The 20,914-nt window shown below is 41.4% G+C and overlaps 2 protein-coding genes across 4 annotated transcripts in view; one reads left to right on the forward strand and one right to left on the reverse strand.

Annotated features, from left to right (window-relative positions):
* The window catches only part of LOC123775032 (transmembrane protein 62), a 197,772-nt gene that overhangs the window by 31,820 nt on the left and 145,038 nt on the right, over positions 1–20,914 (forward strand). The gene's annotated exons all lie outside the window — the stretch shown is intronic.
* Tsp (Thrombospondin) overlaps positions 1–20,914 on the reverse strand; it is a 110,410-nt gene that overhangs the window by 26,150 nt on the left and 63,346 nt on the right. Inside the window, exons 4-8 of one of the 3 annotated variants that reach the window (XM_045769783.2) lie at positions 15,763–15,901; positions 9,538–9,609; positions 7,206–7,238; positions 5,670–5,743; positions 3,293–3,356 (exon numbers count right to left, since the gene is read on the reverse strand). In XM_045769783.2, coding sequence (XP_045625739.2) covers positions 3,293–3,356; positions 5,670–5,743; positions 7,206–7,238; positions 9,538–9,609; positions 15,763–15,901 — 382 coding nt within the window. The remainder of the gene's footprint in view (positions 1–3,292; positions 3,357–5,669; positions 5,744–7,205; positions 7,239–9,537; positions 9,610–15,762; positions 15,902–20,914) is intronic. The other 2 variants (XM_045769784.2, XM_045769785.2) reach the window with 2 other exon arrangements.

A 20,914-nucleotide genomic window follows, 5' to 3' on the forward strand; every position in this document is an offset into this window, starting at 1 on the left:
AATTCATTCGGGTTACGGAATTACATTTTCTGAAAGAGAAAGATAGGGAAAACGAGAGGGGAAGAGAGAGGAGGAGGGGGGGGGGGATTAAAAGGTAGAGGGTGGAGAAAGAGTGAGAGGTGGCGATGGGGAGGAGGAGGAGGGAAGAGCCGTGGAGAAGGAAGGAAGGAGATTGGGAGGGCAGGGATGGGAGAGGTGGAGCATGACTCTGGCCCTAATGGCTATCTCATCTAGTGTATACACCATCCTGCTATGCCTGGCGCGCTCTCTCTCTGTCTGTCTCTGTCTCTCTCTCTCTCTCTCTCTCTCTCTCTCTCTCTCTCTCTCTCTCTCTCTCTCTCTCTCTCTCTCTCTCTCTCTCTCTGTCTCTGTCTCTGTCTCTGTCTCTGTCTCTGTCTCTGTCTCTCTCTGTCTCTGTCTCTCTCTGTCTCTCTCTCTCTCTCTCTCTCTCTCTCTCTCTCTCTCTCTCTCTCTCTCTCTCTCTCTCTCTCTCTCTCTCGCGACGGTCTCGCTTCATGCAGGTCGGCGTTCAATCCCCGACCCTCCAAGTAGTTGGGCACCATTCCTTTCCCCCGTCTCATACCAAATCCTTATCCTAACCCCTTCCAAGTGCTATATAGTCGTAATGACTTGGCGATTTCCATTGAAAACTCCCCTTCCCTCTCTCTCTTCAGACTCTGCCAACATTCCTCCCTTTCCCTCTCCCCCCTCTGCATCTTTCCCTTCCTCTCTCCTTCCTTCTCCTCCCCCTCTCCTTTCTTCTCCTCCCCTCTCCTTTCTTCTTTTCCCCTCTCTCATTCCTTCATCATTTCCCCACTCTCCCTCCCTCTGTCATTGTCTCTCAGAAAATTTAATATAATGAACTGAAACTGCCAAATAACTCGATAGACAACATGCCCTCCATTTCAGATATGACGTCATAAAAATCGAAGGCGGGGTCTATTGATGACGAAATTTCTTAGTGTGGGAATGGGGCCCCAACATCGACTATAGCCTATGACACTTCCACATCCCGCATGTATCGTATTGAAAAGTTGAGTGAGGCTGGTCCCAATGTCTGGCCTACAACCTCGGAGAGTCAGGATAGACATTCTTTGTTATTGATATAGATAGATATATAATCTAAATGGTCATTGAATATAACGAGAAAGATATATAATCTAAATGGTCATTGAATATAACGAGATATATAATCTAAATGGTCATTGAATATAACGAGAAAGATATATAATCTAAATGGTCATTGAATATAACGAGATATATAATCTAAATGGTCATTGAATATAACGAGAAAGATATATAATCTAAATGGTCATTGAATATAACGAGATATATAATCTAAATGGTCATTGAATATAACGAGATAGATAAATAATCTATAATAGTCATTGAATATTACGAGAACACTTGTATGATTTTGAACACGAAACTTTTTTTTTGTATACAGTATTTCGTATGATTTTCTTCACTCGGGAATGAAATTAATGAATTAACACTCTCTTTGAAATAATTCCTAAATTCGCATTATTTTATGATTTTCTTCACTTGGGAAGGAAATGAATTAATTAACTCTCCCTCTGAAATAATACCTAAATTCATATTGTTTTGTCAAAATGCAATTTGCCGTTAAGACTATTTTCTCATATCACTAAGGCTATTCTTAACTTTTGTCGACATTGATATATTAAATGTCTAACTATATACAGAGTGAATGTAAATTAGTCACCACAGCGTTCCTTGCGGCTCGTATATAACTTGTATTAAGCTGTATTAATGTATATTTCTAATTTGGCGAACCACTCATATAAAAGAAAAAATTTGTATTATACACCAGGCCCATACAATACACAATATCATTAAACAGCAGGAAATGTAATACCCCACATGCCAGCAGTAAGAACAGTTTAGCAGGTTTCCAGAAGTCGTACTTCTGAGAAACTCATATTTAATCAAATCAATATATTTTGAAGCCAATTTCTTTAGAATATTATCACCAGATGAATTTATAATCCAAATAATGTAATGAACTTATTTTAAAGTCTACGAGTTCCCAGAGGTACAAGTGTGGATTGGTAGGAATGATGCTTTGATAAGTTTCTGTCTTAAGTGTTACTTCAGGACTGAGACAAAGTAAGCAGGAAAGACCTTAACCTTCTTCCTTCCTTCCTCCTGCGCTCTATGTACAGCTACAGTCACTGACTCACTGGTGCTGTATGCCTTGAGAAAGTATTAATGGTTAAAGGTGTGCTCACTGCGGTCGAGGGCCCAGTACTTGTCCCAGTACCCGACTCTCGGACGGCTGACGAAGGTGCTCCAGGGGTGGCTGTTGCGAGCGTTGTAGGGGGTATGTTGGAGGACGTTGTAGGGAGCGATGTTAGGAATGTGGTAAGGTGTAGGTGCGGCAGGGTTACTATGATGGACGGCAGGATTACCATAGAGGTACCTCCACTCCTGGGCATCGCTCACATTCACATCCCACCAAACTTAACCAGGCCAAATAAACATGGTTTTCAGAGGTTTTAACAGTATGCTATGAGGATGTTGAACAAAAACTAGAATTTAGATTCATCAGATTTACTCAGTTCAAACCATCCTACATAGCATTTCTAGATTAATAAGCTATCTGGTTAAGACATTACAGAGCATAACCTTGTATAGCACTGGATACATGACCCCTGCATAGCTAGACCGTACCTGGAAGTTAACTTTAAATGCATCGCCCATCAATAACCAAGGCTGTAGTGACATTTAAAAGCCTCCCTGGGTTATGAGTAGGTCTATTGTTGCGTCTTCAAAAAGCAGTTAAATAGCAATATTCAAGAAAAGCATCGTTTACCCGCCTGAGAAGTATGACGGGGATATTGTGTGGATTAAACAAGTTAATCGTCCATGTCCGGAAGCCCCGGAATATTGAGACAAGGAGTTATTACAACCTAATAAACAAGTACTATTCCTAGAATCACAAGTGTGTAAAAACATTCCTAAATGCTATAAGTGAGGGCATAACGTTTGAACAAAGGTGGGTAGTTTGCCTCAGCGTCGCTGCCTGGTAACTGTCAACAGTTATTTATAACTAATCATCAGCCTTACGAAACATAGACCACACTGTTTGTCGATGCGTTATACTTACTTGTTGACAGCGTAATTATTTCAATTTGAGACAGATATTCACTTTAAGCTGCTGGAAGTTCTCAAGCTAAGAGTTTTAAGCATTTTTGATAGAGCTGTGAGGAAAAGGGGTTGTGGGTGGGGGAGAGAGAGAGAGTTTAGTGGCCAGATAGGCTGCCCCTACCAGGTTTAGGTTTGCAGGCCTCGCAGTTGAGTAGGGCGTCGCGTAGCAGAGCTGTCTCCTCACGCTGCCGGCCAAAAACACTTTCTGGTTAGTCATACCATACCTCGCACGAATTAAAACATATTTTTAATTATATAAAGACAATTTTCCTAGTGATTAATTCACAGTCCTATGATGGTCTTGTGAAACAGAAGACATGTCACAAAAAGAATGACTAGGTAACGTGGTATGTTTTGAAAGTTAATTGAGAATCAATAATATATATTTATAAAATATAATATACCAGCATTAATTAACATATTCAATATTAGATACAGTACATTCTAGTCTCAAAATACTCAACAAACATACACACATGTTAATGTTCTCCACCGTTTGGTAAGGACGAGTTCTCTCATTCCAGAATATTTTGAATCATAAACGTTAACCTTAAACAGATTAGATTTAGAATATTTTGTATAGGTTCATTAGGAAGTGAGCTATAATGATACAAGCCCATGTGGAATTGCGTTTTTTTTATACAGGCCTATGGGGAACTGCGCTTTTTGCAAACAGTAGTGGATGAGTACCCAACGGCGCCGGGTCTGTCTCTCCTTCATTCTTACCAAATCTTAACCTCCTTCCCCTGTTTTCTACTATCTACCTCCCTTGTAAGGTACGAGATTGATAGCTGTACCCTAAAGTATCGCTAACAACACCCGCTCTTACTTTCTTATAAACAATGAAAGTGCAGGGGTCTATATAGTAATAGTCACCAGTTCTAACTACATGGGACAAGAAATACACCTTGGGTACAATTTTACAAAAAGTATTTTATTTAACAAATATCAGATTTCCTCACACTTCTTAGAACAGGGGAAGGGGGGGGGGGGTTTTACTTGGATCCACCATAGGATTGATACAGACGAAAAAGGGGGGGGGAGGTTCCTTCTCCCTCTACAACCTGGGACTTAAGGCCATTACTCTATTCCACTCATAGGTCGCTACAAAGGGCCTGAGTTTACAAATGAATATACAAAATAAATGTGGATAACCCCATGTGACACACAGCTGAGCACACACACCTGAATTAACAACACACCACTCTCCCTACACACAGGGTTCCAAAAATCCTTATTTCCACAAATTCCTATCTCTAACTCATAAAGAAAAGGGGAAGCACCGCTATAAACATCTATAATACTGCACTTATCGTATTTGTTGGAGACCATCCACAACATTGGTCTGGTTCTTACTGTCTCCCTCTCCAAAGTGACTGATAGGGGCTTGCACATGTCCCTGCCTGCCTGGTTCCAATAATGTTCCTTCCCTATACATGTCATACACATTTCCTAATACTTCATTTATATGTCTTATACTGTTCCAGGCTGTTTTTCTACATATAACACTGTTGTTTCTCTATATTTTCTTGCATTGAATGTGCTTTTTCTTAACCATTTTATCCCTTTTGTTTACATATTTTTTTAGGAGATTACATTTTCCTGTTGAGATGATGCTCTGTGCATCTGAAAGGGGTAAGAGTTCCAGACTGTTTTTCAACATTTAACACTGCTATTTCTCCCTACACAAGGGTCTCTCTCAATAGCACTGCTATTTCTCCCTACACAAGGGTCTTCTCTCAATAGCACTGCTATTTCTCCCTACACAAGGGTCTCTCTCTTACATAATGCACTGCTATTTCTCCCTATACAAGGTTCTCTCTCTCTCTTACACCCTCTTTATCTCTACCCTCCCCACTCCCACATCTCTACCCGCGTCTCCTCTTTGTATGTCTCAGAACATGCAGTATATGTGCTCATCAAGCACACACACAGGTATTTGTAGTATTGTTATCTTCATGCAGCATTGCAACACCGTTGGAGTTAGCGTGTGTGTGTGTGTGTGTGTGTGTAACACCTCAACACGTTTCAAAACAGTCTGGAAAGCCAAACCGTCCTTGCAGACTAAATACGAATTTACTGCGAGACAAAATCCTATTGAAGGCACTAGGGGCCGACCCCTACCTACCTATGACAAGTCAAGTATCACCAATGTGTGATTCACAGAAAAGTTGGCTGAGAATAGCCCAAAGCTATCTGGCCTTCAACCTAGGACAGATACACATAAACACACCACACACGATTGATCATTTATATAGAGAGAGAAGCATGACGTAACATACAGGGTATGATGGCACGGAACTGATAATCGTTTTATCCTGTATACAAATATCGAAGCACACCATTAGCCAATGGTTGCGGTATATTATTCACTCCTTCTGAAGATGTATTAATATACGAAAGTACTTAAGGAAATTCCTGTTTCAATTTTCCTCCGTGGTATACATACATGCACATTTGTCCACTGTAAAAAAGGATATATATAGTGAAGTACCAACCTGCGTCTGGATCTCAATCTGCAGCTCTTTGATGGTCTCGATGAGCTCCGCTAGGGTCTTGACCAGCTTATTACCTGATTGGACCAGAAAGCAACAGTTACCTTTTATCATGCCTCACAGTTTCCTTTTAAAGGGGGGGCTATCTCTTCATGAGGCTACTTAACCCATAGTCTGTTCATGAGGCCACCTTACCCTTAGTCTGTTCTTGAAGCCATTACTCATGGATTCTTCTTGAAGCTACTTAACCCACAGTTTCTTTGATGATGAGGCTACTTACCCCATAATCTTTATATGAGGCTACTTTACCCTAAGTCTCTTCATAAGACCACTGAGTCAAACTGCCACCAAGGTGAATGATGTTTACATTAAAATTGGGATGCATAATTGCATAAGAAGCAAATGTTAGTAATGATGCTTCACGTGGATGCTTCGTTGCTTACTGTCATAAGTAATATTTGGTTTATAAACAAGAAGCAAGTTTAGGTTATACCAGCTTGAGGGGGCAGCAATGCTTACACAACAGTACATCATAATTTGCGTACTGCTAATTAAAAATGTTTGATTTTAGTACATAATACATGTTTAACAAGCAAAGTAGCCTCATAATATATAAATATTTGTCTTTTTAGATTAGTATATTTCATATATTATCATAAAATATTAACAACAGATTGCTGTATAAGCAAAAGTTTGGATTTTGAGGGATAAGTTCTTTTCTGTTACCTATTTACTAATACATTTAAAATTCTTATATAAAAATGATATGGTTTACAGCAATATATAGTACTTAGATACTTTAAAAAAATCAGTAGCACTAATAATTCATGACAATTGCAAAAAAAAATAATGTACCAAATACATTACTTACATAACAGGTAGTCACGATTAATTGGCTCATAACAAATTAAAACATTTTAACTTAACATTTACTACTTCAAGACCCCCCCACACCTTCACATCTGCTACTACGAGACTACTCCACACCTACAAGACCACCCCACGCCTTTACAACTGCCACTACAAGACCCCACTCCTTTACAACTGCCACTACAAGACTGCCCCACACATTCACAACCGACATCACATTCACTCCAAAAAATCTACCACTTACGGACTATTCATATCCGTGCCACCTCTTGGGTGGCTTAATCTTCATTAATCAATCAATCAATCATCACAACTTCCACTACAAGACCACCCCACACCTTCACAACTGCCATAGGACTACTTCACACCTACAAGACTGTCCCACTCTTTCTCAACTGCCACTACAAGACTACCCAACACCTTCACAAGTGCTACTAGAACATCACAACCACACCTCCACAACTACAACACACACACACACACACACACACACACACACACACACACACACACACACACACACACACACACACACACACACACACACACACACGCACGCGCGCGCGCGTCCTCTGGCTATGCTAGGCATTATAATGAACCAGAACTAGGCCCCCAGAGATGAAGAGCATGGAGGCGAGGTAGGGTGCAGCGGAGCCGGCAGGTACTTACTGGCCTCGTCTTCATGAATGATGGGAATGTCTCCTGCAAGGTGTTAAACAGAAAAAAGCATGCTTCATTGTGATCAGTACATATGACAGCTTTAAAAATCATGTTGGAAAATGGTATTGAAAATATTATATTAAAGCAATTCATGGATGGAGCTTAACACAATTTGAGCAATTTGTATTAACTATTTAAATGAAGCATTGAAAGTTCATATTACGCTTATTAATTAAAAAAAAAGCTTGTGTAATAGGATCTTTGATACTTTATAACTTGTCGGGTATAGTATAGATTTTCCCTTTGTTATATTATTGCCAATTGAGATCTGCAAGAAAGCTTTTTATATTTTTGCCACACTGAGACCTGTCTTGACATCATTTAAGTGTTACGAATAAATTAGTATTGATTTATCCTGTTCATAAAGCAAACCCATATTCTGCTTTATATCTGAAAAAGGAAATTTCAGATTTTCTAAAGCTTAATAAATGTGCAGTAACTTTTAAATAAGAGATGCGTGCATGGGACATTTAGAAACTTGCGATGTAGACACAAAGAGCGCACCCATAATGATGTGAAGGAGTGCGGGTAATAGTGCCAAACCTCGTCTCTGGCTAAACATACCCTAGTCAGTGGGGCTGAGCAGAGAAACTGACTGGCATGCTTGGTAATGATACATCAACTCATCACATAATATAACGAGAATTTCTCATTTTAAGTTACAGAGGATTCCTTGGCATCAGTGAAAATAGCCTCAGTGTATCTAAAAACTCCTACATGTATGATAATGTATAATAGCCGTTTAGCTCTGTTCCACAGAATGTGCAACACAAGCTGTTCTATGGTCTAGGACCTCCAGAACCTCTGTAAGAGAACCAAAGTGCTAGAATGGATTTAAGTAATGAAACCGATTATTATAGCTTAAAATGTTCACATCTCAGATCATCTTTAGGTAGAAAGAAGTGTGTCATGGTCCATATATGAGGTTCTGGGGCAACTAGTCACAAGTACAAACAACTTTTCAATGGCATATCAGAAGCCGAGTAGTATAGTAGCGTAATATACAAATTGTTATTATTAATATATATATATATATATATATATATATATATATATATATATATATATATATATATATATATATATATATATATATATATATATATGTTACTGATGTGAGTGGTAATAGAGGTGGTGTGTTGCCAGGCAGGTGGAGAGTGAATGTTGGTGTGTAAACATGGTCATGCTTCAGTCGGTTAGTGTGATGCTTAGCATTCATTTGTGGGTGATGTCACGTCTCTTAACTTCTCATTCTTCATTTCGTTTGAATGTAATACGAAATCATTTCAGCTGTCGCACCACACTGTAACGAACGCCTTTTGTTTAGTAGGTGATGCGTTCGTGAGGGTTACAGGACCAGTCGCTCCTCGTCCAGTGACAACACATATACGTGATATTTGGTCCAACATACAAAAGTTGCAGGTAATAATTTGTACGTTTTGTACAATAAAGTTTATAGAGGGAACGAAAAACTAAAGCCAAAAATCAAACTTGAACATTCCTAGGCCTAGTATAGCATATATATATGTACTATATTAGGCCTAAGATTACTTGAACATGTGAGGTTCTTCAATTACTTTTCCATTTTATTATTATTATGCCATTTGGGCTAATTGAGTAATACAAAACTAGATGTTTTGGGTCCAATAGTTCATTTTTATACGTTTGACCAAATAGTTGCTGTAAGTACTTCTCATTAATGGAGGATGGGCTGTGCATGCAGGGTTTAACTGGCTTTTAACACAGTAACCAAGTACTCGACCATAACATCAACAGACAAGCATTTATATGTTATACTAGATTTCATGCCTTGTTACTGGCTAACATAAGCTATTAAGTCACCTCCTGTTTATTTTTGTTACGTATTGGAGGGATGGAGGAAGCAGAACTTTGGCTGGTAACGACGTGGATGCAAAAGCCATGTTTCATTTAACTATCTCCTCGAAGAGCATCTTGGTTGTGCTGGCTGTAATTAATATACTGTGAGTGACATTAAATATAGGATGGAATCATGGGCGCCATTCTTTGCTGTTATTTGTAATTCCGTGACAGGAGTCTGGCTTGCAGCGAAGATTTGAGGGTGAGCGGGTTAAAGGTAACTATTGACCACAATCGCTGGTTGTATAAGCTGAAGGATATAAGCCAGATATGTGCGGTATAGCCAGGTGGGCGAGTATATGTGACGGGTAACATGAGGGTGGTTGCAGGCAAGCAGTCTGGGCCCGGCCGCTGCTTGGGCTGCCTCAGGTAAAATGCAGCTGGACTTGGGCCCGGGCCTTACCTCGGTCAGGAGGGGTGATGGGCTGCGTGAAAGTGGGGCAAGGTTGCCCAAGGAGGTTGTGACACCTCACAGCTGGGAGAGAGGGGAGGCTCGGTCACTGACGTCTTTTAATCATGAGGACAAAGCCTCACCGCCGCCCTTGGGTGCCTCGCCTCCTTCACGCCTCCATCGTGTGTGCGTCTTCTCACAGATTATGTGAGAAGACATAATCTGGTCCGATTATCTAGTATGGTGGACGTTATCATGTGACTTCTGGCGGTCTGGAAGGGGGTGAGGCACCCCGAGGGCGCTGGCGGCTGTGATGGCGCTCCCGGCATCACACTCCACCAAAAGCAACAATCTTTGCACTACTCGTCAATATGGTGCCAGGCAAAGTTTGGTTCAGTAATACCAATTAATCATAAAGAAAAATATATACTCATTGCTACATTTGTTTACAAACACACGGGGGAAACACTCACAATCATGTTTGTGGTTCAAGCCTCATGCATCTTTCATATTATTAATATCAACTCTTACATATATTAAAGTGATTTGCTTTCTATATTAATCTAAACTTGATAAACTATCTGTTTTTGTATATTGGAATTATTTTAGAGCACGCTGTTTGGATTTTCTTAGCTGGAAATTAGAGTTGGTGACATGACGCTATAAGTATTGGTGACAGGTGACTTGACTCTACAAGTGTTGGTGACATGTGACATAACGCAACAAGTGCTGGTGTCGTAGGTGACGTGACGCTACAAGTGCTGGTGTTGTAGGTGACGTGACGCTACAAGTGCTGGTGTTGTAGGTGACCTGACGCTACAAGTGCTGGTGTTGTAGGTGACCTGACGCTACAAGTGTTGGTGTCGTAGGTGACGTGACGCTACAAGTGCTGGTGTTGTAGGTGACGTGACGCTACAAGTGCTGGTGTTGTAGGTGACGTGACGCTACAAGTGCTGGTGTTGTAGGTGACCTGACGCTACAAGTGCTGGTGTTGTAGGTGACCTGACGCTACAAGTGTTGGTGTCGTAGGTGACGTGACGCTACAAGTGCTGGTGTTGTAGGTGACGTGACGCTACAAGTGCTGGTGTTGTAGGTGACCTGACGCTACAAGTGCTGGTGTTGTAGGTGACCTGACGCTACAAGTGCTGGTGTTGTAGGTGACCTGACGCTACAAGTGCTGGTGTTGTAGGTGACCTGACGCTAAAAGTGTTGGTGTCGTAGGTGACGTGACGCTACAAGTGCTGGTGTTGTAGGTGACGTGACGCTACAAGTGCTGGTGTTGTAGGTGACCTGACGCTACAAGTGCTGGTGTTGTAGGTGACCTGACGCTACAAGTGCTGGTGTTGTAGGTGGCGTGACGCTACAAGTGCTGGTGTTGTAGGTGGCGTGACGCTACAAGTGCTGGTGTTGTAGGTGACGTGACGCTACAAGTGCTGGTGTTGTAGGTGGCGTGACGCTACAAGTGCTGGTGTTGTAGGTGGCGTGACGCTACAAGTGTTGGTGTTGTAGTTGACCTGACGCTACAAGTGCTGGTGTTGTAGGTGGCGTGACGCTACAAGTGCTGGTGTTGTAGGTGACGTGACGCTACAAGTGCTGGTGTTGTAGGTGACGTGACGCTACAAGTGCTGGTGTTGTAGGTGGCGTGACGCTACAAGTGTTGGTGTTGTAGGTGACCTGACGCTACAAGTGCTGGTGTTGTAGGTGACCTGACGCTACAAGTGCTGGTGTTGTAGGTGACCTGACGCTACAAGTGCTGGTGTTGTAGGTGGCGTGACGCTACAAGTGCTGGTGTTGTAGGTGGCGTGACGCTACAAGTGCTGGTGTTGTAGGTGACGTGACGCTACAAGTGCTGGTGTTGTAGGTGGCGTGACGCTACAAGTGTTGGTGTTGTAGGTGACCTGACGCTACAAGTGCTGGTGTTGTAGGTGACCTGACGCTACAAGTGCTGGTGTTGTAGGTGACCTGACGCTACAAGTGCTGGTGTTGTAGGTGGCGTGACGCTACAAGTGCTGGTGTTGTAGGTGGCGTGACGCTACAAGTGCTGGTGTTGTAGGTGACCTGACGCTACAAGTGCTGGTGTTGTAGGTGGCGTGACGCTACAAGTGTTGGTGTTGTAGGTGGCGTGACGCTACAAGTGTTGGTGTTGTAGGTGACCTGACGCTACAAGTGCTGGTGTTGTAGGTGGCGTGACGCTACAAGTGTTGGTGTTGTAGGTGACCTGACGCTACAAGTGCTGGTGTTGTAGGTGACCTGACGCTACAAGTGCTGGTGTTGTAGGTGACCTGACGCTACAAGTGCTGGTGTTGTAGGTGGCGTGACGCTACAAGTGCTGGTGTTGTAGGTGGCGTGACGCTACAAATGCTGGTGTTGTAGGTGACCTGACGCTACAAGTGCTGGTGTTGTAGGTGGCGTGACGCTACAAGTGTTGGTGTTGTAGGTGGCGTGACGCTACAAGTGTTGGTGTTGTAGGTGGCGTGACGCTACAAGTGTTGGTGTTGTAGGTGGCGTGACGCTACAAGTGTTGGTGTTGTAGGTGGCGTGACGCTACAAGTGCTGGTGTTGTAGGTGACCTGACGCTACAAGTGCTGGTGTTGTAGGTGGCGTGACGCTACAAGTGTTGGTGTTGTAGGTGGCGTGACGCTACAAGTGCTGGTGTTGTAGGTGACCTGACGCTACAAGTGCTGGTGTTGTAGGTGGCGTGACGCTACAAGTGCTGGTGTTGTAGGTGGCGTGACGCTACAAGTGCTGGTGTTGTAGGTGGCGTGACGCTACAAGTGCTGGTGTTGTAGGTGGCGTGACGCTACAAGTGCTGGTGTTGTAGGTGACCTGACGCTACAAGTGCTGGTGTTGTAGGTGACCTGACGCTACAAGTGCTGGTGTTGTAGGTGACCTGACGCTACAAGTGCTGGTGTTGTAGGTGACCTGACGCTACAAGTGCTGGTGTTGTAGGTGACCTGACGCTACAAGTGCTGGTGTCGTAATTTTGCAATCAAAACCCCCGTTCCATAAATTTGTGTAGAAGTCCTTACTAAAGTTTCTAATTCAACGAAAAGTTATATAAGCTTTTGATTATTATAGTCCATTGACGTTTTTATTATCAAAGTACTGTAAAGCTTTTGAAGGTTAATTACAGATACATTTCTTGCGTATCATTATACTATCCAGTATTATAAAATAACTGTCTAATATTATAATAGTTTAATCTATCCAGTATTATAATAATTAATTGTATCCAGCATTATAATGCTTAATTTTGTTTATCATTACAAAATTTTAAATTATTGCTTTAGTGTTATACGCAAAAAATTCAATACTGTATGCGTTAATTGCAATAATTTTCAGATCATATAAATATTTTTCTCAATGAATTAGCCTCGAGGTCATCATTCCTTTGAAGGTAATTTGCTATTGCCAGGAGCAGCTATTCAGTTATGCAAGTAGAGATGTAGCTTCACAAGTTAGCTGTAACAAAAATAGTGTATGATAAGTGTATGATAAGAGAACATCCCCCCCCCCGCCGTCTGCAAGTGCAGGTGTTGTTTGCGGATATGAGACATGAGTCTTTGACGGCCACCGGTAAACAACAGCATCCTCTTGATTGTTTGCGTCTGCCCACCACTCTTAACCACACACATGCTACAGTTTATATACCTCTTTTAGTCCATATTGATTTCTTTCACACTAGCAAGGAGAGTTGAATTAAAACAGCAATCTTCTTCTTCCTGTGTAGGATCCAACAGCGAAATATATAAAACGTGTTGTGCTGAGCTCAAGAGCTTTGTTCGTCTACATATATATCAAGTTCACGAGTTATTAGAACGTGTATGTACAGTATTAGCTTCGTGTAGTCTATCACAGACATGTGAAACATACACTGGGAGGTGCAAGCCGGCTTCTCGGTGTATAAACATAAGATAGTTTATTGTAGTTTTGGGCTAAGGTTTCGCCAGATTAAAATGTATTGCTGGTGGATCAGTAGGCATTTATAGTGCCCCTAAGTTCCAACCTGAGGCTGATAGGCCACTGTAGCCTTCCACAGTGTTGACGTGTAGTCTACCAGAGTTGTGTAGCCTACCACAGTGTTGTTGACGTTGTGTAGCCTACCACAGTGTTGACATTGTGTAGTCTACCACAGTGTTGACGTTGTGTAGCCTACCACAGTGTTGACGTGTAGTCTACCACAGTTGTGTAGCCTACCGCAGTGTTGACGTTGTGTAGCCTACCGCAGTGTTGACGTTGTGTAGTCTACCACAGTGTTGACGTTGTGTAGCCTACCACAGTGTTGACGTTGTGTAGTCTACCACAGTGTTGACGTTGTGTAGCCTACCACAGTGTTGACGTTGTGTAGTCTACCACAGTGTTGACGTTGTGTAGTCTACCACAGTGTTGACGTTGTGTAGTCTACCACAGTGTTGACGTTGTGTAGTCTACCACAGTGTTGACGTTGTGTAGCCTACCACAGTGTTGCTGGTGTCAATTTATGCAACAAGTTGATGTTTTGTTAAGTCCCGAATTATTTAATTAATATAATTATTATTTTAAAATGTTTAAATTAGCTTTATCAATCAATATTAAAAAAAATATAAAAAAATGACATGATTAATAATACTGACTTGAAATTACAATTACTTAGCTTGAAACAAGTATATAATTTATATGAATAAGGAAATGTCCTTTGAGATCTATAATTCCAATTTCAAGTCGATGCTAACAAAAGTTTTTAAAAGATTTTATTCATAAGCTTTAGAATGATTATTGATTTGATCATAGTCCTAACAACTTATTTAAAAACATTATTAGCCTCCACCTGGCTGGCTATTGTGGAACTATATTTAGATATTTATTATGAACACTAAAACAATAGCTGGTAATTAACAGATGCAAGAACGTTGTTTACTCAGTGATTAGAGCTGTCACTAGTTAGACTGTGTCACTGGTGGGTGGGATGGTGTCACGGGGGTGGACGGAATGGTGACACGGGGGATGGGGGGAGAGTGGACTGGATGGTGACACGGAGGGTAGACGGGATGGTGTCACGGAGGGTGGACGGGATGGTGTCACGGAGACGGGTGAAGTTGTCCAAGTGATAGTGACATGGATGACAGGTAGTTAAAGTGTCCAGTTACATTAATGTAACCCCAGAAAAGAAGCAGTACAGATGAAATAGATGAGAAGCAATACGGATAAAGGAACAAGTGACAAAAGATAGAACAGGTCTTGGACCCTCCTCACGACTTGTTAAGAAACAGGTGGCAGGACAGGTAAGGGGACAATGGACATGCGGAAATACTGGAGAGGGGGGCAATGGACAGTACAAGTGAAGAGGTAGTAGACGAGAGAGTCATTACTAGTGAGGGTAGCGTAGTCGAGAGGCAGTACAGGTGAGGGGGACAGTAGACGAGAGGCAGGATAGATGAGGGAACGGTAGACAAGAGACAGGATAGATGAGGGAACGGTAGACTAGAGACAGGATAGGTGAGGGAACGGTAGACTAGAGACAGGATATATGAGGGAACGGTAGACTAGAGACAGGATAGGTGAGAGAACGGTAGACTAGAGACAGGATAGGTGAGAGAACGGTAGACTAGAGACAGGATAGGTGAGGGAACGGTAGACTAGAGACAGGATAGGTGAGATAACGGTAGACTAGAGACAGGATAGGAGAGGGAACGGTAGACTAGAGACAGGATAGATGAGGGAACGGTAGACGAGAGGCAAGATAGGGGAGGAGACAGTAGACGAGAGGCAATACTGATGAGGAGACAGTAGACGAGAGGCAGTCATCGTGAGGGAAGAATAAACTAGCTGCAGTACAGGTGAAGGGACAGTAGATAGTACTGGTGAGGGGACAGTAGATAGTACTGGTGAGGGGACAGTAGATAGTACTGGTGAGGGGACAGTAGATAGTACCAGTGAGGGGACAGTAGATAGTACTGGTGAGGGGACAGTAGATAGTACCAGTGAGGGGACAGTAAATAGTACTAATGAGGGGACAGTAGATAGTACTAGTGAGGGAGACAATAGCCAGTACTGGTGAGGGGACAGTAAACAATACTAGTGAGGGGGACAATAGCCAGTACTGGTGAGTGGACAGTAGACGAGGGGCGGTACAGGTGAGGGGAGGCACAGTAGACGAGAGATAGAACAAGTGAAAGGACATACGAGGAGTAACTTTAAAGATGATAACCTTGTGCCAGAGGAATAGGATGGCCAGGATTGGGGGAGGGAGGAACGTACCTCTGCGGTAGGTATAAACTTCATTCGCCTGGGCCTGGACTTCGCCGGTGTCGCCGTCAGTGGGGCAGCCCAGCTTCTCTAGGATCTCCATCACTGAGATGTCCCAGTCGACGCTTACTTCCGCATGACGCTCCCGGTACTGCAGGGGAATATTCTAGTCACTCACTACCGCTCATCCCATCATTTTACGGAAGAAAGCAATGGAAATTGGATTTTTACAAATATATTATAAAAACAAATTGTTTAAGCATGATATGGTCAATACAACAACCAAATTCCGTTTTCAACGGTGCAAATAACATGACAGAAGGGAGGAGAATTTCCCAACCCCATTACAACGATATCTGAGAATCAATTAAATGTTTCCCTTTCTTTCATAAAAGCAAATAACACAACAATGACTAAAATAATACCCAACATGAAACGGTTTTATCTCGGTAAGAATAGTAGGATAGAATGAGAACAACGAAAGGAAAGACAAATAATACAAATAAAGAGGGCGAGCCAGTTGTCGTCTGAGGTTCGCCATGTGGGTGGAAAATCCCTCTTCAACTCATTCACCCTTGCGCCACTTTTATATATTGTACAAAAGCTTATTGTACAATCTTGCTTGTATTCTCTGCAAAGTTTTACAGTCCTTCCTTACAAAAGCATGCAAGTAACTGGCGTCACTAAACCCTCCTGGGAAGAGCCTTACCAGAGCGGTGTGAGCATCATGACAAAAAGAATATTCTGAATTCCCTCCAAATTACGTAAGCTGTTGTCATTGAAGCGTTTTAAGAGAACCATATATCAAACCTGTAGCACTTGGAACTAATGTAGTTTACGGTGGTCCCAACTGTGTCATTCTCCAGGAATAAGTGATGTATCTAACGCCTAAAATATAAATACATAAAAATTTAACTGTTTGATGATACGACGTGATGATGTCATTTTTGGCTCCAGCTGCATAATTATCATAACTTTGTCTTACTGGGATGACTACATCTATTTACGTCATCAGTAAATACAAAACAGTGAGATAACGGTTGATAACATTCGCAGTCAACACACAATAATATTGGAACTTAATATATTCTCAGGAATGTAAAGGCCCCCCCCCCCCTCAAACAAAAAAAAAATCAATACAATAATATTCGGAATAAGGCAAATAGGATACTGTATTTTTTCGCATAAGCGTTAGTAATAAAACGCCAGGTGTTATTCATCAGCTATATCCTTCTGTTCTTAGGCCCCATTTAGATTATGCAGTTTAGTTTTGGTCGTCATATTATATAATGGACATAATTCACTTGAACGTGAATTTATGCTTCTAGGAGTGGCATGACTGAAATGTATAAGCAAATGAATAATAAAGAAAGAGGGGGGATAGTAAGGTATTAAATATATCAACACAAAATAGGACACGAAACAATGGATATGAACTAGGTAAGTTTAGATTTATAAAAGACGTGGGGTAAATACTGGTTTGGTATCAGGGATGTAGAGTTATGGAATAAGATACCGGGTAGGATAGCAGTTGTGGGATCACGTGATTGTTTCAACATCTGCAAATGTGAATGAGTTAGATTGGATATACCGCACTAAGGAACTGCCTCGTGTGGTGTAAATAGATTATAATTAGTCAAATAGATCTGCGATTTCTTCAATTCTTACGTACGGTATATTTTCCCCATCTAAAATATGAATTCCTCTCAAGACTTGTGACTGATACACCGCCCGCTTGATATCTTGTTATTCAACAAAAACAAAGGCTGTGGACGGTAGAGCGACAGTCTCGATTTATGCAGGTCGTCGTTCAATCCCCGACTGTCCAAGTAATTGGGGCACCTATCCTTCCCCCCACCCATCCCATCCCAAATCCTTATCCTGACCCCCTTCCAAGGGCTGTATAGTCGTGATGGCTTGGCGCTTTCCCCTGATAGTTACCTTCCCTCAAGACTTGTGACTATTCCATTCACCTGGACTGTACGGGTCTCGAACCGTGGACCCCACGGGTGTGAGACCGTAGCACTATCAACTAGGCTATGAGCAGTCTTAAAAAGGAAAGTTTTTCCTTTTTTAAAAACAAGAAAGTTTTACTTGTGACTACTGATACACCGCCTGCTTTATATCTTGTTATTTAACAAAAGCAAAGGCTGTCCCCTTTCTCAGCAAACACGGACCGGAAGCCTGGGCTCATATTCACGAAGCAGTTACGCAAGCACTTACGAACCTGTCCCTCTTTTCTCAATCTTTGTGGGGGGGGGGGCTTTGTTTACAATTATTAAACAGTTAATGAACTCCGAAGCACCAGGAGGCTGTTTATAACAATAACAACAGTTGATTGGGACGTTTTTATGTTTAGTAAACTGTTATAAATGTAACCAAAGCCGTCAAAGATAGAGGAAAGATGTACACGTTCGTAAGTACTTGCGTAACTGCTTCGTGAATCTGGCTTCTGGAACCTTGCAGGGCACTACATGTTGTTGTTGTGTTGATTTAGGGGCGACGACGATCATGGGATCGGATGCGCCCCGGCTGCCCGGGCACTACATGTATAGTCTTTACAGCTGGTAATTTATGTCTAGTGTATTCTTTAGTCACATGTCTCTCAATCTTAGATATCTTACCCGCCCCATCTCCTTCAATGTTAGATATCTTACCCGCCCCATCTCCTTCAATGTTAGATATCTTACCCGCCCCATCTCCTTCAATGTTAGATATCTTACCCGCCCCATCTCCTTCAATGTTAGATATCTTACCCGCCCCATCTCCGGCTAATGTTATATGACGCAGATAAGTTCACATGGGGGAATGCAGATAATGTTATATGACATATTTTGGTTCACATGAGGGAATGCATGCTAATTTTATATACGTATTTTGGTTCACATGGAGGAATGCAACTAATGTTATATGACGTTTCTTTACTAAAGAAATTTAAGGAAACTGTTTTTTGCTTATAAATTCCTATAATTAACAAGATTTTAAATATCTCTGACTAGTATTGCCTAATAAAATGATAAACCTCGTTATTTTACATAAAAATCATTAATTTATAGAATTTTAGACCATGTACAAAAAAAGACGTAAAATTAAGTTGTAATACTTTTATCTAAATTTCAGAAATTGTTATCAATATCAGATTATAATTACTGTAATTTGAAATTCTGTGTATTCAAGGATGTATATGTATGTATTTTGTTAATATATTTTTATTTTTTTTTAGTATTTTGTATTTATTTGCAGACACAAAATTATATTACTTTAAATATTTTAAGAATTGCGCATAGTAGTGTCTCATGGATGAAAGGATAGCATGCTCAAAGTGTTGAGGATGGGTCCGACCTTTACCAGGAATGTCCTTGTTTGCTCAACCTGTACTCTTACAAAAAAAAAAAAAACGTCGCATTTCGCTCGCTTTTTTTACATAGGCCAAAAATTGTCGTACTAGGCAATGGAAGCGACTCGCGAAATTTGATTTTTTATTGTTGCCGCCGAGGGCGGCTAGTTTATTGTGCACTATCCCAATTTCTGTTTTGGGTCCTCTGGTAGATTAGGAGAGGAGACTTTAAATTGACCGTTTTCTTGACGTTGGGAAACGTTAGGAGGACTGTGCTCTCCAGCCTGAGAGTAGCACCCAAGTCCATTACTGCCCTCGACGTGTCCCCACACTTAATAACCTGGTCTTGCTGAGTTGTGCTTAAAACATTCCTGTATTTTGATAAGACTCATATATAATGTAAAAAAAAATAAACGTTTTGCATTAACGTTTATGAATGTACAATGGAGAATGACATTAACAAAAGACTGTACTTTTGTTTATACAAAACATAATTTTTAATTTACAGGATAATTTAAGAGTTGCCGTTTTTGTTTTTTAGTCTACATACTACACAGCTCATACATTAATCATGCATACGTCGTTTATCTACTAGACGCAAAACACGAGTTCAGTGCAAAACTTTCCAGATAATTTATCATTCGTAATATGATTTTCTCACAGGAATATACACCGAGAGTTGATATCTGCTTCTCGGTGTATATATGCACTGAGAGTTTCCTTTGGGTCTGGACTATGTCCAGATCTGGACTAGCATTCTTGCTAGTTGGTCAGTTGAGCACTTGTTGTTGTCTTAATAACCCTCCAGAAGTTGATAGTTCTTAGACCCAACACCAAACCATGATTTGCCGTTTCAAGTAATGTGAAGATAGATTTGTCTGTAAATGGTAAAATTTTTCACGATGTAAAATTTAATGCTCTAGTGTCTGTGTGTATGTGTGTGTATGTGTGTGTATGTGTGTGTGTGTGTGTGTGTGTGTGTGTGTGTGTGTGTGTGTGTGTGTGTGTGTGTGTGTGTGTGTGTGTGTGTGTGTGTGTGTGTGTGTGTGCTCCTGTCTTAGTTCACACACGTTACTTCATCTAGATCATTATACAAGCTGAACTGTGACAGATACTTGTAGCCAAGTGGTATTCAAGCTGTTGACAGCGTCCGTCAGTCCAGTGATCCTATTACTTGCCCCCATACAAGTACGTTTGATATTTGACACATTTCATTGTGATTGACATCACCGTAATTTAATTATATGCATTGCTTTTATATGTATCATAACCAGTCTTAAATATTTTCATAATTAAGTCTGCTACTATGATAATTTTTAATGCATGTAAATTAACTTAGTAGTAGTGACTCTTGCTCCATGCCCTTCACGCATTCAACCCAACGTATCTGCTGCAAGTATATAACGATGATTCTCTTGCTAACATAAGAAACAGTTAGAGTTGACTCAGTTTTTCAGAATTCAGAAACATAACTTATTGAGTCATGAGCGTGTGACCTCATACCAGAGAAAATATGTCAGGGATAACTAGTTCAGGCTTGGGGGCAGCGCCCTCCCTGCCAGCCTTCCTCCTCCTCCTCGCTCTCTGCTTTATTTGTTTGGATTCAAGAAGGTTACAACAGCATTTCGAGCTAGGCGCGTAGTTTAACGTATATATGAAGTGTTAGTTTAGTTTTTTTTAAGGACCCCTATATCCATTATGTGGGTGAGTGGCAGAAAGGTTAGTCACATTTAGGTTTAGGTAATGAAGTTCGATGATGTTGAAGAGTTAATGTAGTTTGATGGTGAGCTAGTTACACAGTTAACATATTCATCAGCAGAATATCAC

The sequence above is a fragment of the Procambarus clarkii genome, chromosome 92 (assembly GCF_040958095.1).
Source record: "Procambarus clarkii isolate CNS0578487 chromosome 92, FALCON_Pclarkii_2.0, whole genome shotgun sequence".
Lineage (NCBI taxonomy): Eukaryota > Metazoa > Arthropoda > Malacostraca > Decapoda > Cambaridae > Procambarus > Procambarus clarkii.